The sequence below is a fragment of the Monodelphis domestica genome, chromosome 3 (assembly GCF_027887165.1).
Source record: "Monodelphis domestica isolate mMonDom1 chromosome 3, mMonDom1.pri, whole genome shotgun sequence".
Taxonomy (NCBI): Eukaryota; Metazoa; Chordata; class Mammalia; order Didelphimorphia; family Didelphidae; genus Monodelphis; species Monodelphis domestica.
In genome coordinates this window covers 212,138,286-212,153,733 of record NC_077229.1, presented here as the reverse complement: position 1 = coordinate 212,153,733, position 15,448 = coordinate 212,138,286, and the positions used below count along the sequence as shown (strand labels likewise).

The window sequence follows — 15,448 nt, the reverse complement described above, 5'->3', positions numbered from 1 at the left end:
AATGCTGCATAATTCTTAAAAAATTAACAATGATTTGAAGATAATCATGCCCTGAGCCTTGTAAGGGAATCTTAAGAAAGTGATGTATCCACACACCTTATAAGGACAGCAGTTGCCAAAATTCTGTTTCAGGCACAAATTAAAATATACTCTCTTAATATTTTAGATCTTCCAGATCATTCTCAATTTCCATAAATATCTCCTCTATAAAGTGCCTCTCTGCCTTTCAAGCAGTGCTCTTATTGATTAAAAGGACTTTAGTATGAGATGTCACCTCTAGCATCGATCATGAAAATGAGTAAGGGAGTGGGGGAGGGAAGAACTTCCAAAGTCAGATTGTGCAGTTTTCCCTCTTACATTAAGCAGAACAAAAACCTTTGGGTTTTGTCTTTATATTCACAGGCCTTAGCACAGTGCCTTGCATATAGAAAAGGTTTAACAAATAATTATTTAGTTGAATCTATCCTTAAAAGAATTTGGACAAGGAACCCTAAACCCTAGCCAAAAATAAAAACAAAACCTGACAAGCAACAACAGAAAATTATAAGCAAGATGTGGGAGGGAGGATATGTGGGGAATGGGAATGTAATGCGGTGTAAGGATGAAGCAGGTGGGGCTAGAACCACTAGTGTACCATTTGCTTCCACAGAGAAGGAAAGAAGATTGAAGACTGCTTGCTTCTCTTCCCTTGACTCTTTTAACTGAGAAAGGATGAAATAATTGTTGTTGTTTCTAAGCCCGGTAAAAGAGAGGTTGGCTGAGGGATGCCAACCGGGAGTTTTGGCTAAGACCATTTTAAATTGCAAAGCTTTGGTTCCTATTGCTTCTCCAGACTGATAGCACCAATTACTAAGTTGAGCTGTTGTTTCCTGTAAAAGTTCGGTTCAATCTGCTTCTTGTTATAGTTGTTCTTATTGGTTTGCAAAACGTTCTGCCCTTACCCAGGTGGAAATCTGTTTATTACATGAAACAGCTGAGCCGAGTTGTGGTGACTCATGGTTCAGTGGTTACTAAGAAACAGAAATAAGATCCAGTAGGAGCTAGCTCTGGACTCACCATCATGGTGCCTTCACAGTTTTAAACATGCAGGTACAGTTTGTCTGAAGGAGATTTCCTTCCTTTTGGATTTCCTTGCTTGAGATAATTCTGTGTGTGCATTTTTACAGATATTAAGGTAGAGAAGGGGAGAAAGGAAGGAAAAGTCACAGCCAGTAAGCAAGCCCTCTCAAGAAAGCTTTAAAATCTCCAATTCTATTATGTAAAGAAATAAAATAAAATGAATCCTGGTCAGCTTGCAGCAATCATTTTTGCTCTTTGGTAGTGAATAGCAGCACTACTCAGGCTAAAAGAATATTGCAGTGATTAAAACTATTTGTGTCTCCTTACTCTGAATTTCAGGGAGGGGCAATGTAGGGGTGTGTGTGTGTGTTTGTATGTGCTAGCTGAATCTAATGGATGGATGTTTAACACGGATCCTGGAAAATAAAACAAATGAAGAAATCAACCTTTGAGACTGCTATGAACATTCTCATTCTAACATATGGATCTTTGGGGAGCTCATACAGTTGTCTTGAACTTAGAGCATACTTCTTGTGAATTTTGTTTAGTCGTCCAGGAAGGATACAAAGGGCAAGGTTGTGTTTAGGGCAGGGGAAAAGAGGGGTTAATACTTCTGAGAAGAGAGTATATGAAATATGTTGTCTCCTGACCACAAAGACTAGGAAAGGGGCAGAGGCATGGGGAAGTACAATTATAATAAAGAGAAGTTGTTTTAACTACAGTTAAATTATAGCTTGTAGCAGTTCTGATTTACTTAATGATTTTCATGATGTGTTCATTGACATGGCCAGTGTTGTCACTCCTCATGCTATGGCTATAAATGGGATCTTGGCAATTCTATTAATAAGTGAAGGACTCTTCTTAATTTCATTTGGGATTCCCCTCACCCCCTGGGCTGATAATGTGATTTCCTCTCCCTCCTTCCTTCCCCCTTGCCTCACTGCCCCCTTTCTTTTTCCAGAATCCACAGCAGCTGTTGGAAGATTGTGCTCATAGGGAGATGATTCCTCATGAAGTCTCTGGATCCCCTTCAGAAATCAAATGCGACTTTCCATTTACCAGACTGAAACCAGAACTAGCCAGACAGTGAAGCAAGCGCAGTGGAGGGGGGACGGCGAAAAATGAAATCCAACCAAGAACGGAGCAACGAATGCTTGCCTCCCAAAAAACGTGAGATTCCTGCCACTAGCCGGCCATCGGAGGAGAAGCCAGTGGTCGTGCCAAACGACAACCACAGGGCCGAGAGCTTAACATGGCTCCCCAGCACTCAGAGTGGACAAGGCAACATGGGCGGGAGGCCTGGTCCGGGGGGGACCTCAACAGCCGATCTTGGTTTACAGCAGGGAATAGGTTTACACAAATCACTGTCCACAGGGATGGATTATTCTCCGCCCAGTGCCCCCAGGTCTGTTCCAGCCACTACCACGCTCCCTGCGGTGTACCCTCCCCCGCAGTCAGGGACCCCAGTGTCCCCCGTGCAGTACACACACTTGCCGCACACTTTCCAGTTCATTGGGTCCTCCCAGTACAGTGGGCCCTATGCTGGCTTCATCCCCTCCCAGCTGATCTCCCCTACAGCCAATCCTGCCACCAGTGGAGTGGCCTCTGCCGCTGTGGCCACCACTCCATCCCAGCGCTCTCAACTGGAGGCTTATTCCACTCTGCTAGCCAACATGGGCAGCTTGAGCCAGCAGCCAGGGCACAAGGTTGAGCAGCCGCAGCATCTGATCAGGACTCCAGGGCTTATCACGGCAGGGTCCCCACCACCCACACAGCAGAACCAATACGTCCACATTTCCAGCTCTCCCCAAAGCGCTGGGCGTACCATGTCCCCTCCGGCCATCCCAGTCCACCTGCATCCCCATCAGACGATGATCCCCCACACACTCACGCTGGGGCCTTCCTCCCAGGTGGTGGTGCAATACACAGACTCTGGTGGTCATTTTGTTCCCCGGGAATCCACTAAGAAGACCGAGAGCAGCAGGCTACAACAGGCCATCCAGGCCAAGGAGATGCTGAATGGTGAGATGGAGAAAAGCCGGAGGTACGGCGTCCCCTCCTCTGCAGACCTGGGCTTAGTGAAGGCAAGCGCAAAGACGGCCTCTCACCACTATGAAACCAGGCACGTCGTGGTCCACTCGAGCCCCACTGACTACAGCACCCGAGATTCCTCGGGGGCCCGGACCTCCGTCATGGTCCTGCCCAACAGCAACACCCCTACCACAGACATGGAAGTCCAGCAGGTCACACACCGAGAAGCCTCCCCATCCACCCTCAATGACAAGAGCAGCCTCCATTTAGGGAAGCCCAGCCACCGGTCTTATGCTCTGTCCCCGCAGCAGGCTCTGGGTCCCGAGGGTGTGAAGGCCACAGTGGCCACACTGTCACCACACACTGTCATCCAGACCACCCACAGCGCTTCGGACCCCCTCCCCGTTGGACTTCCAGCCACGGCCTTCTATGCAGGGACTCAGCCACCGGTCATCGGCTACTTGAGCAGCCAACAGCAAGCAATCAGTTACGCCGGCAACCTGCCGCAGCATCTGGTGATCCCCGGGACCCAGCCTCTGCTCATCCCTGTGGGGGGCGCTGACATGGAGCCATCTGGGGTAGCCCCTGCGATCGTTACTTCATCTCCACAATTTGCAGCAGTGCCTCATACATTTGTCACTACCACCATTCCCAAGAGCGAGAACTTCAGCGCCGAGTCCCTGGCCACTCAGGCAGCCTACCCAGCCATGGTGCAGGCCCAGATCCACCTCCCCGTGGTCCAGTCCATTGCATCATCCACAGCTGTTCCCCCAACACTGCCCCCTTACTTCATGAAAGGGTCAATCATCCAGTTGGCCAACGGAGAGCTGAAGAAGGTTGAGGACTTGAAAACAGAAGACTTTATCCAGAGTGCTGAGATTAGCAATGACCTGAAAATAGACTCCAGCACCGTAGAGAGGATTGAAGATAGCCCTACCCCAGGCATTGCAGTAATCCAGTTTGCAGTTGGAGAACATCGAGCACAGGTAATAAACCCCCCAGACCTCCCTCACAAATATTGGCAGTCACACATCCCCATCAGATGCTCCACTTTTTTTTTTTTTCTTACATGATGGGCGGACTTGTCAGCCAAGCTGGGGATGGGGGAAAATTGCCTTCTTATTTTTGCTTAGAAAAAACTCTCATGTAAGGAGAAGCCAGGAGACTCAGTGGCTTGAGAGCCAGACCAAAAGACAGGAGGTCCTGGGTTCATATGTGACCTCACACCCTATCTAGCTGTGTGACCCCAGGCAAGTCATTTACTCGCCCATTTCCTAGCCCTTTTTGTTCTTCTGCCTTGGAACCAATGCACAGTATTGATTCTAAGAAGGAAGATAAGGATCTCTTTTTAAAGGTCTCATATAAGGATCTATCTTCTCCAGGCCTAAGTAAATGTTCTGTTTTCCTTGTTTCAAGAGGAAATGAAGCAATAGCTAAGACAGTGCTGGATTTGAAGTCAGAGATGCCAAGTGAAATCCTATCTCTGACTCTTATTACCAGCTTAACCTTGAGCAAGTTTCTCTGAAGTCTAAGTTTCCTCATTCATAAAATGATAGGATTGTGTTAGGAGACTCCTAGGGTCTCTTTTGTCTCAAATCTAGTCTCTTTCTTTCTTTCTTTCTTTCTTTCTTTCTTTCTTTCTTTCTTTCTTTCTTTCTTTCTTTCTTTCTTTCTTTCTTTCTTTCTTTCTTTCTTTCTTTCTTTCTTTCTTTCTTTCTTTCTTTCTTTCTTTCTTTCTTTCTTTCTTTCTTTCTTCCTCTCTCTCTCTTTCCCTCCCTCCCTCCCTTCCTCCCTCCTTCCCTTCCTTCCTTCCTTCCTTCCTTCCTTCCTTCTTTCCTTCCATCCTTCCTTCTTTCCTTCCTTCCTTCCTTCCTTCCTAATTACGTGATTTGTCTAAGATCACACAACTATGAAGCAAATGAGACCCTGTTTGAACTCAGGTCCTTCCAGCTTCAGATCCAGCATCCGTCTACTGTACTTGTTAGCTACCCTTAATCTATGATTTCTGGTCAGGCTACAATCATATGAAAGCCAACAAATTCCAATTTCCACCTGCTGCGTCAAAGAAACCTGACCTCCCATGAGTGACCTGCTTGGCTGTAGGAACTTAGAATTCTGAGAACAGTATGACAACTAAAATTATCAAACCATTCCTTCCCAGCCTCTCTTCTCTCTTTCCTAACTATCCCCTAAGTCATGTGAAATAATTTATTTCCATAGCTCATTTGTAATAAACAATAATGTTTAAATCAGTTGTTGGATCAAATGGTTTGGATGGGGTCAAGATACCACCAAGATTTTGGCTTTTCATGACTAGAAATCAAAGAATCTTCTTGGAATGTTTCCAATGAATATTTCAAAGTTGCTAAAATAATACCATTTATGTTTTAAGATAAAAGTTATTTAAAAGGAATAGAGTTGATATGTTGAAAAAAACAGGGCCCATACAAAGAGTTTGAATTGAGGTGTATGTGTTTATTTTATTTTTTTAAAACCTTTGCTTTCTATTTTAGTAATGACTCTAAAACAGAAGGTCAATGGCTAGGCAGACTAGTTTGCGTGGCTTATCCAGGATCACATAGCTAGAAAGTGTCTGAGAACAGATTTGAACCCAGGTCCTCCCAACTCCAGGCCTGATGGTCACCTAGCTGCCCCTGTGTTTGAGTGTGTTTTGAGGGGGAAAAAACAACAAGAAAACTGGAGTGGCCGGTATGATCATTTTACAGTATATTTTAATAAAATGTGTTCCTTGACAGTATTCCTTTCAGAGACAGAAGAAAGGAAAGGTATGTTAGTTAATTGGTCTTTTACACTTCAACTCCCCAATGCCAACAGCAGCATATAGACTATATAGGCTTTACATTCCTTTTTGGGCTTCATAATCTATGAGACCATTCTTATATTTTTTCCCTATTTGGTACTTTGCAAAGAGAATGTAAAAAGGATAGAGAAATCAGCTTCCACATGTCGTCATATCCCTGTTCTCATTTTTCTCCTTATATCCAGACCACTACTCACTCTGCAGAGGTGCAAATTAATAGATAGACTGTGTGGAATCTTGTTCACAAATCTGTCAGCACAGCCCCCTGTGTAGTAGCACTGCATGATGGGAAAATCTTCTACACAGAAGGGAAGGACATGATGGGCACTGCTAAAGAGGGTGTCTTAGATTTCATGCAGTAAGAACTAAATTGCAAGGCACCAACTCCTCAAACGATTTGTCACCTTCCTGAGAGCCATATCAGAATCAGGCTTACATCATCACAGCTAAAATACTTCACCAGCTGTGTTTCTCACAAGGGATGGATGGCTCCAGAGTCCTCAGAGAAAGTCACATAAAAGTATGACTAATCTGTGAGCTTAATTTAGCTTTCATCCTGTAGGAGTCCCTGTCCAGCTTTGTGGTCTCCCTCAGTGTGAATTTTCTTCCCCAAGGCTGAAGAACCCATTTCATCTCAGTGGGTAAAAAACTGACAATGCTTCCAACCACAGGACATTATTTAGGTTAATTATCAGAATCACAGCATTTTGTGTTTTGTTTTGGTTTTTTTTTTTTGCTTTTTGTGAGGACGAGGAGGAGTGGTCATAGATGAATAGAATTATGTTCTTATGCCTAAATCCTCAAATAAAAGGAAAGGTTCCAAAATATTTATCTGCACAATTCCTACCTTTATGTATCTTTCTTTTTTATTCTTAGGTGCAGAATAATTGGTAGGCCACTATCCAAAACATCTTTCCCATGTTCTTTAGCTCATTGATTACAAAAGCAGGTTTAGGCACTGACCTCTAAGTTGACAGATGTGGTAATCTCAGCTCTGCAACTAGCTAGCATTCTGAGCTTGGACAAGTCAATACATTTCTCTGAGCCTTATTCTTCTTTATTTTATATTTTCATTTCAATGCAACCGATGGATTGATCTCCTGAGATCTCTCCACTGAGAGACAGACAATTTGAATAAGAAGTTTGGTCCTCAAGGGACTTAGAGCCTCATAGGGGGATATGATACATGCACAAATAATTTTAATGTAAAATGATTTCTTATAAGTGTGTAAATAAAAAAATGTAAAAATAATCTAGAGCAGAAGGGGAAGAAGTCATCACCAACATGTGGCATGAGAATAGATTTGAGGTATTACTGAGAAGGTTGATCAGGCCTTCCCTGGATTGAATCCTTAGAAGGGTTAGACACAGTCCTGCCTAGTTCTAACTTTCTGAGATTCTCATCCTTTTGTAACCCTTATGGTATTTACCAGTATTAACCAACACAAATAACCTAAAGAGTAAACAAATAGGCAACTGTTATTGTCCTGCCTTCATGTTAGATTAGGGGTAGCTAGGCGACTCAGTAGATAGTGTGACAGACTTGGAGTCAGGAAGACTCATTCCTGAGTTCAAATCTGGCCTCAGATATTTATTAGCTGGGTGACTCTGGCCAAGTCACTTAACCCTGTATACTTAATGTTCTTCGTCTGTAAAATGAGTTCGAGAAGGAAATGGCAAACCACTCTAATATCCTTGCCAAGAAAACCCCAAATGGAGTCATGAAGAGTCGGACATGACTGAAACAATCAAACAACATGTTAGATTAGCCTGTACAGAGGAAACCAAACCCATCCTGTATAAAAATGTGAGCTTATTTTATTTTTAAGGAGCCAAGTTTTTAATTATTGCTCTGGAGTGATACTATAAAATGTCTCCAGCTGAAGTTCCAGACACTGCAGTTTAGCAAGAAGAACAAAACAAAACAAAAAAATCCTTCACACATTTACCATAGTCTCTAAGGTTTTTACCATTCCTAGCACAGTATTCCTCTATGCCCACAGTTCCTCCCTTTGCAAGCCTTGTTGTTTCTCACTATTCATTATTCCTCGGACCAGAAAGAGAAATAAAAGAAAGTTTTAGTCATTACCCACTGCCAGACTTTACAGGCATTCACTTGGCCTTTCTACAATCACTAAATTTGCTAATCACTCTGGTCAAAGGGTCAGGACACAATCTTCCTAGAATGACAGGCAGTCAGTGGCATGAGCCACCCACCACTCAGACCATTGCTATGTGGCTATGGAGGCCTTTTGTGGTGGGTGAGTGGTCCAGTGGGCTAACAGAAAACCTACTTCCCTTATGATCAATGCCTACTGTGATGCCCCTGATGCACAAATCTATATTTTATAACAGTCTCCAACCTTTGGACTAGAGGATCATCTATTGAAACAGTTGCAACCTGGAAAAGAAGGAGTAAGCATCACAGAGTGGCTTCTTCCATTTTGTGTAAGGTTGACCCAGAAGGTGGAGAAATGTGCTAAGAAAAAGTCAGGATCAGAAGAATCATTATGGTGTTTGTGTCCTCCAGTCTGAACCTCTTGAAGGAAAAATAGGTACATTAATTTACCTAAAAAAACACAGTAGATTCTTTCTTAAAACCTAGTATTTTATAGTAATAAATGGCCAACCAGCTTTAGGATACACATTTATAAATGTTAGAGTAAGGGAGATTGAAAGTTCATTTTCTTTCTTTCTCTTCCTTCCTCACTGCTTTCTTTCCTTTCTTCCTTTCTTTCTTTCCTTCTATTTCTTCCTCTTCTTTCCTTCCTCCCTCCCTCTTCCCTCTCTTCCTTCCTCCTTTTGTTCCTTCCTTTGAGGAAACCCTTGCTTTCTGTCTTAGAATAAATACTAACTATTGATTTCAAGGCAGTAGAGTGGTAAGGGCTAGGCAGTTGGGATGAGATGGCTTGCCAAGGGTTACACAACTAGGAAGTGTCTGAGGCTAGATTCAAACCCAGAATTTCCCATCTCCAGACCTGGCTCTTTTCCCATTGAGCCACTTAACTGTTCCAAGAGTTCATTTCCATGAAATCCCATTTTTAATTGAACAATAATTGAAAAATCAGAAACAGTGGAATGAATTGAGGCTTTTAGGGCTTAGAGGTCAATACTCTTTCCACCATCACCACCCCCTCCTTGTCTACCCTGTCACATCAAATCATCCCATGGAAAAACAACATAAAATGCAAAATTTATCACTTTTCCCATTCCTGTGTGTATAACTTCTGGGGTATCGTGCTATAGATTTAGAGCTAGAAACGACCATAAAGACAATGAAGTTCAACCCCCTCATTTTATAGATGAGGAAACTGAGACCCAGAGGTTAAAGGACTTGTTCATGGAAATATCTGACCAGGTCTTTGTGACTCCAGGTCCAGTGCTCTATCCAATATAGCACATTGCCCCTCTATCTTAAAAATGATTTACAAAAGGAATTATAGAATTTAAAGTTGAAACCTGCCCTCCAAAAGAATCCCCACTGTAATGAGCAGTAAAACACCTATCCAGAGCTGACCAGGATATGGATATCTCTCCCCAATCAAATGAAAAGACCTGAGAAGAAGGTATCCAAGTGGATTCTTCCTTCTTCCAAGAAGATGGTCACCCACAGAAGAACTGGTGACTGGTTACTACTCCCTTGCTCACATACAAAGAGAAAGGACTCCTTATCTTGGCCCTTATCTTGGGACTCCCATCCCAATCCCAAAACACAAGATTTCTGAAAACTATGAAAAAAAAGTCCTCTCTAGAATTGTACTCAATGCTCTATACAAAATACTTCAGGGCAGTGGATTCTTCTCAATGATTCTTTCTTAAATACTATATTTATCACAACTCTTGTCTGTTTCTTCCTAGATCCTCAGTAAGTGACTGTTTCCTTTACCTGACTTGGTAGCTGTTTAATATATCCCGGGTCCTTGTCCCCTCGCTTCTTTGCCTGTATGTGTGTGTGTATTGGGCGTTAGGGGGTGGGGGTGCTGCTTTTGTTGGCCTAATGTACCACATGTCTCCCAATGTCTCTTATTCTACTCCACTATTTTTTAATTTGACTGCTGTGGACTATGAGTCATCAATGGCAGCTTTATGCATTTCATGGATTAGCTAGCACCTAAAAATAACTGGAGGCTTAATGCAAACAGCATATAAGCCCACACAGTCTTTTAGCCGCCAACATGCATCTGTTTGCCAACCTTTAAATATACCAACCGGGCCTCAAATTGAGGAAAATAGTGTCCATCTACTACGTGTCAGCAAGGTACTGGGTGCTCATGAGGGACCCTGCCTGACCTTAGCAATGTTGTAACAGTTGTGTCTGTCCTGATACAGTCCATAAAGAGAAGAGTGATGGTCACAAGACTTTTTCTGACCAGATTTAGAGCTAGAAGGGGCTTCAGAGGCCAGAGAGTTTGAACTCATCATTTTACACATGAGTAAACTGAGCCCCTGAGTTTAAGTAAGTTCTCTAAGGTCAGAAGTAGTGTCAAAAGGATTTGAATCAAAGTCCTCTGACTCTAAAGCCTGTGTTTCTGTATTGTTTTGTTTTTCTACTGAAGCTACTCTTCATGGTAAACATCTATGACAATTTGTTGAAATATAGAAGTGGCCAAGAAATATTTTGTATGTATATTTTTTCCTGGGTTTTAAGTGTCAGGCTTTTGTGAAAGCTCTGTAGACCCCCAGAGGAAAGAGAGCAGGCCCTTCAGAATACATGTTTTGGTCTAGTGAAAAGCTGTCATGTCAGAATCCCTTTTCGTCTAAACCTCCTTATTTGTCAAATGAAGCATGGCAAGTAACCAGCATTTAAGGTCCTAATGTGCATGCCATATCACAATCAAAGCACTGTGCGAATAGTGTGGCTGTAGTGTGTGTGCCTTGTCCTGATGGATTTTTCATTTACATTTTGTGTTTATAGCACGATTTGTCAGCATCATTTGGGTGCCCACCAGGGCATGGGTTTACTGAACAACCTGAAAGGCTTCCAGCAAACACTGAGTCAGATGTAGAATTAGCATGATTAAGTGACTTAAATAGAAACACTCACAGATATTCTCATACTCGACTGAAAAGTTTTGACTGTTTTTATTAATGATTTTAAAACACTGAAATAAATGGATCTCTCACTCATCCCCTTTACCATTGACACAGGATTCTCAGGTTTTATTAGTTTCAAAAGGATGCTCAAGAAAAGGGAACTTAAAAGAGAAGTGGGCTTTTCTCTACAGATATAAACAAGATGAAATACTACCAATGCAACCCAAATATGCAGGTTTCAATTTTCCAGCCTCCCTGAGGCCTGAAAGGCGGATGCCTGCCCTGTGGCTGGGCCATGGAATGGCATCTTTGCTCCTGTGCTCTAGGCAGGATTTTCCTCTTTGGAGAGAACCAAGCATAAACAGATGCCCTTCCCATTTGTGAAAACACGGCCCTCTTGGTAGGGAAAAGGGAGACATATTTTAACAACAGACGTTTTGTTTTCTCTGCATCTTGTTCCTGGTGATGTGTACATATGTGTGTATATACACATAGATTAATCTAAGGCTGAAATATACAATCAAACAAAATATAAATATATGTGTGTATATGTAGAGCTGTTGGGATCCAGTAGATATTGACTGTTTTTTATGCAGTTTGATACACCCCAGGCCCTAGTCCTTTCTCTCTCCCCCCCCCCAACACACACACACACACACACACACACACACACAGTAGGTGCTTAATACCTCCTGGTTGATTATGCACACACTGGATTTGGAAAATTACATAGAAGGCAAGTTACCAGCCAGCCAGGTAGATGATATATAATTAGTTCTTCTTTAGTTATCATGAGGGAAGAGTTTCCTTCCCACCCTGGTATTTCGCTCTTGAATGAAAGCATGCACTTGTGATGCAGCTGGGTGCTATGGTGTGTTGGTAAAAGAAGGGTGCTTTATTACAAAAAGCAGCACCAGCAGGTGGGGCAATTTGGTGAAAGGAAAATCACAGGATTATAGATTATAGATTATAGAATAGAAAGAAACCTGAGATGTAATCTAGTCTAACAATCATATACTTAGGCAGTATATGATAGAGCAACTATTGAAAGCCACTAAGTCTTCTAACTTCTAACTCCCATTCTAACCCTGGATTGGGAGTCAATTCAAATCGCAGCTCTGACATTGACTACATGTGTGGCCTGGAAAAAGTTACCTAATCTATCTGAACCTCATCCTCTTCATCTGTAAAATGAGAAGGTAGGAGATGATGATCCCTAAAGTAACTTTCTTGCTATAAATCCTATGATACCAAGTTTCTGACTTCAGCTTGCATCAGGCTAAGAGATATTAGACTTGGAGGAGTTAGTAGTTACGAGGATGACCAGAATTATAAAGATTAGATTAAAAAGGTTGTTTTTAGAGGCAGATGGGTAATCATTGGATTGAGAGCCAAGCCTAGAGAAGGGAGGTCCTGGGTTCAAATCTGACCTCAGATACTTCCTAGCTGTGTGATCCTGGGCAAGTCACTTAACCCCCATTGCCTAGCCCTTACCACTCTTCTGCCTTGGAACCAATATACAGTATTGATTCTAAGATGGAAGAAAAGGGTTAAAAAAAAAGATGGTTGGTTTTGGAATAGAAATATTTGAATCTTGTAAAAGCTACCAGAAAGGAATTTTTCTACTTCAGTTTGCTTTTGAAGGTATTGAGGATGGGGGAGAGGCAGAGACCGAGACACTGAGACACAAAAAGAGAGACAGAGAGGGGTGGAGGAGAGAGAGGATTTAAGGAATGGGAAAGGGAAGTGTAGGAAATTAAAATAACTCAGATACACATAGTATGAAAAGTGAAGTCAACTTGACCGTTGTATTCTCTTGCTTCTCTTTTATTCTTCAGGTTTTAATCAGGTGAAATGTTAGAAATTTAAAAGGTGTGGTAGCTTAAGTAAAAGGAAGGAGCAAACATAGAAGCCACTGATATTAATAGAAAATAAATAACTTAATCAATAAAATCATAACTCAGTATCTGACAGATGCTACTGAGAGGAAGAAAGAAGTCAAACATAACTTATGGTCATGAAATAAGTCTTTCTTGGGTGAACCTATTAGCCAAAAGGAAATTTTATCACCCTCTTCTCTCAAATATCTTCCTTGAGAGGTAGGGTAGGACTATAGAACCTCTTCATTTAGAATGAATCAGGGTGAATAGTCAGTAGCTTTGGTGCCACGATGGTCTATGGGCTGTATAAACAGAAATGTACCCCATGCCATTGACCTCAAGGGAGCCAGGCTGTTGTTTGATCATCGCCCTCTAGTGGCAAAGAGTAATCTTTCTGCTTTTCCAAAGTAAGCACCAAATGAATGAATAAAGAATTTATTAAGCATTTATATTGTTCAAATACTAGCTAAGTGCTGGAGATTCAGACAAAGAGTGTGATTCCCCTTGCCTTTAATGAGTTCACACTTTTATTGGAGAAGGCAGTGCATGCAAAAAAGTTCACCTTCGGATTGGCGAGGAAAGCCCAGAAACCCTAAGGGTTCAGTGTTGGGGCAGATGACAAGGCCCCAAGGATCTTTAGGCCAGATCGGTAGGTTAGATGATAGCATGAGATGAAGGAGCGAAGGTTCTGTAGAGCTAAGACCTAAAGGCATGACTTAATAGTAAGATCTGGAGGATCTTAGAAGGAAATGACCATATGGGATAGAAGCTAAGCTCTTCTGGTTCCTCCATCTCTCTAAAGACTAGGATCAGAGATTTTAGAGCTGGATGGAACCACAGAGGTCAGCTAGTCCAAATAATTTTATAGATAAGTAAAAGGAGTTCCAGAAAGGTAAAAGTGTCTCGCTCTGTGTTATACAGAAAATAAGAGGCAGAACCAGTATTCAGATTTTATGATTGACTCCATATGCAGTTCCCTTTGCATTATATGGAGTTGTTTTGACTTCATAGACAAATCAGAACATTTGGTAACCAGGCAAATTGGGCTTTACTTGTATAAAAAAATGTGTAATGCTACATATTTATGTCATATTTTCTAAACTTTACCCAAAACGCATACTATTTTCATGCCTACATTTCTTATTTTATATCCCCTCTCTATCCCTGATGTCCTTTTCCTTTCCTTCTCACTGCCAAAACTCTATCCCATCCTTCAAGATCCAGCTCAAGTTCTTGTTCGATAAACTTTCCAGGAATCATTGATCTTTTACTCTTCTGAACTTCTATGACATCTGTGTTGATGCTCATTTGGGCGTACAACCTTCTAATGCCTTAAATATGTAATAATGTGTTTTTTCTTAAATAAATGTTTGTTGGGCTGTATTGTATCCTGTGTGTATGACTGTCCTCTTATCTAGATTGTAAGCTCCCCCAGGGGAAGAACTATGCCTTTACAGCTCCTCTATTTCCCATAATGACTTGAGTATAATAAGTATTCAGTAAGCATTTGTCAAATTATTTCAAAAATATCAAACCTAGAGAAAGGTCACATATAATAATGGTAGTTATTGAGTTGGTCCAGGTTGGAGAGGCAGCACCATAGTAAAGACTTTAGCAGCTAAAAATAATAATGGACATGCTCCTTATCTTTAAAAGTCGTGGCGTCCTTACATAATCTTTGCTTAATAGAAAACAGCCAGTATGACTAACAGCAGTTTTCTAAAGTTTAGAACTCTAAGAGAACAGAATGTAGCATATAGGCCCTTTTGGAAATTTCTTCATGTGAGATATTTTTATGTTAAATTCATATTCAGTATGCTTAAAAATTCTGATTGTGAGCCTAATTTAGAAATACAAATTTATTAGTTGTGGATGTTTTATATGCTCATTAATGATGTGCAACAAGATTTTAAATGACATGGAAGGAAGAAGATTTTAGGTCAAGTTCATATAGGAAAAATATACAAAGAATTGAAATAGTTATCCAGATAGTTCAGGCCCTCAAATAAACTGGTAGAGGAGAGGGTAGGGGGAAAGGGGATGACATTCAGAATGAGTAATCCAGTTCAACTAGCTATACTATTCAAGCTAACTTCCTAAAACAATGAGTTAGGTATAAATTGTGGAGAATGAGATTTCTTCTTGATATAAGGAAAAATCATCAGACCTGTTCAAAACTTGAATGAAATACTTTATGAGATGAGTTATTATTTGTCTTCAGGCAAAACCTAAATGATTACTTGTCTAAATTCATAGAATCATAGATGGAGGGTTGGAAGGGACTTCAGAGGCCTATTTGTCCAACATTCTCAGTTTTCAACTGAAGAAATGTAGGCCAAGACTTTGCCTAAGGTCACAGCTAGGAAGTAGCACATAGGAATTCAAATTTACTTCAAATCTGGCACCCGTGTCCATTACACCATACAATTTCTGGTTGTTATAGAGAGAATTTCTGTTGAGCTTCAGGTTGTTCTGTGTCTTATATCTCTTGTCCCCTTATCAGCTAAACTTCTTGAAAAGGTCATCTATAATCCATGCATCTATTCCATTTCCCCTTATTCAGTTTGAAACCAAATACAATCTGCCTCCAATCCCTAGTTTGACTGGACTTTCTCTCTTCAAA

General features: G+C 41.5%; 1 protein-coding gene across 12 annotated transcripts in view; it reads left to right on the top strand.

The window, feature by feature from the left end:
• The window catches only part of ATXN1 (ataxin 1), a 543,129-nt gene that overhangs the window by 514,479 nt on the left and 13,202 nt on the right, over positions 1-15,448 (top strand). For all 12 annotated transcript variants that reach the window (XM_016431756.2, XM_056823470.1, XM_056823467.1 and 9 more), the window contains one exon: positions 2,021-4,076. In XM_016431756.2, coding sequence (XP_016287242.1) covers positions 2,181-4,076 — 1,896 coding nt within the window. In that variant the 5' untranslated portion in view covers positions 2,021-2,180. The remainder of the gene's footprint in view (positions 1-2,020; positions 4,077-15,448) is intronic.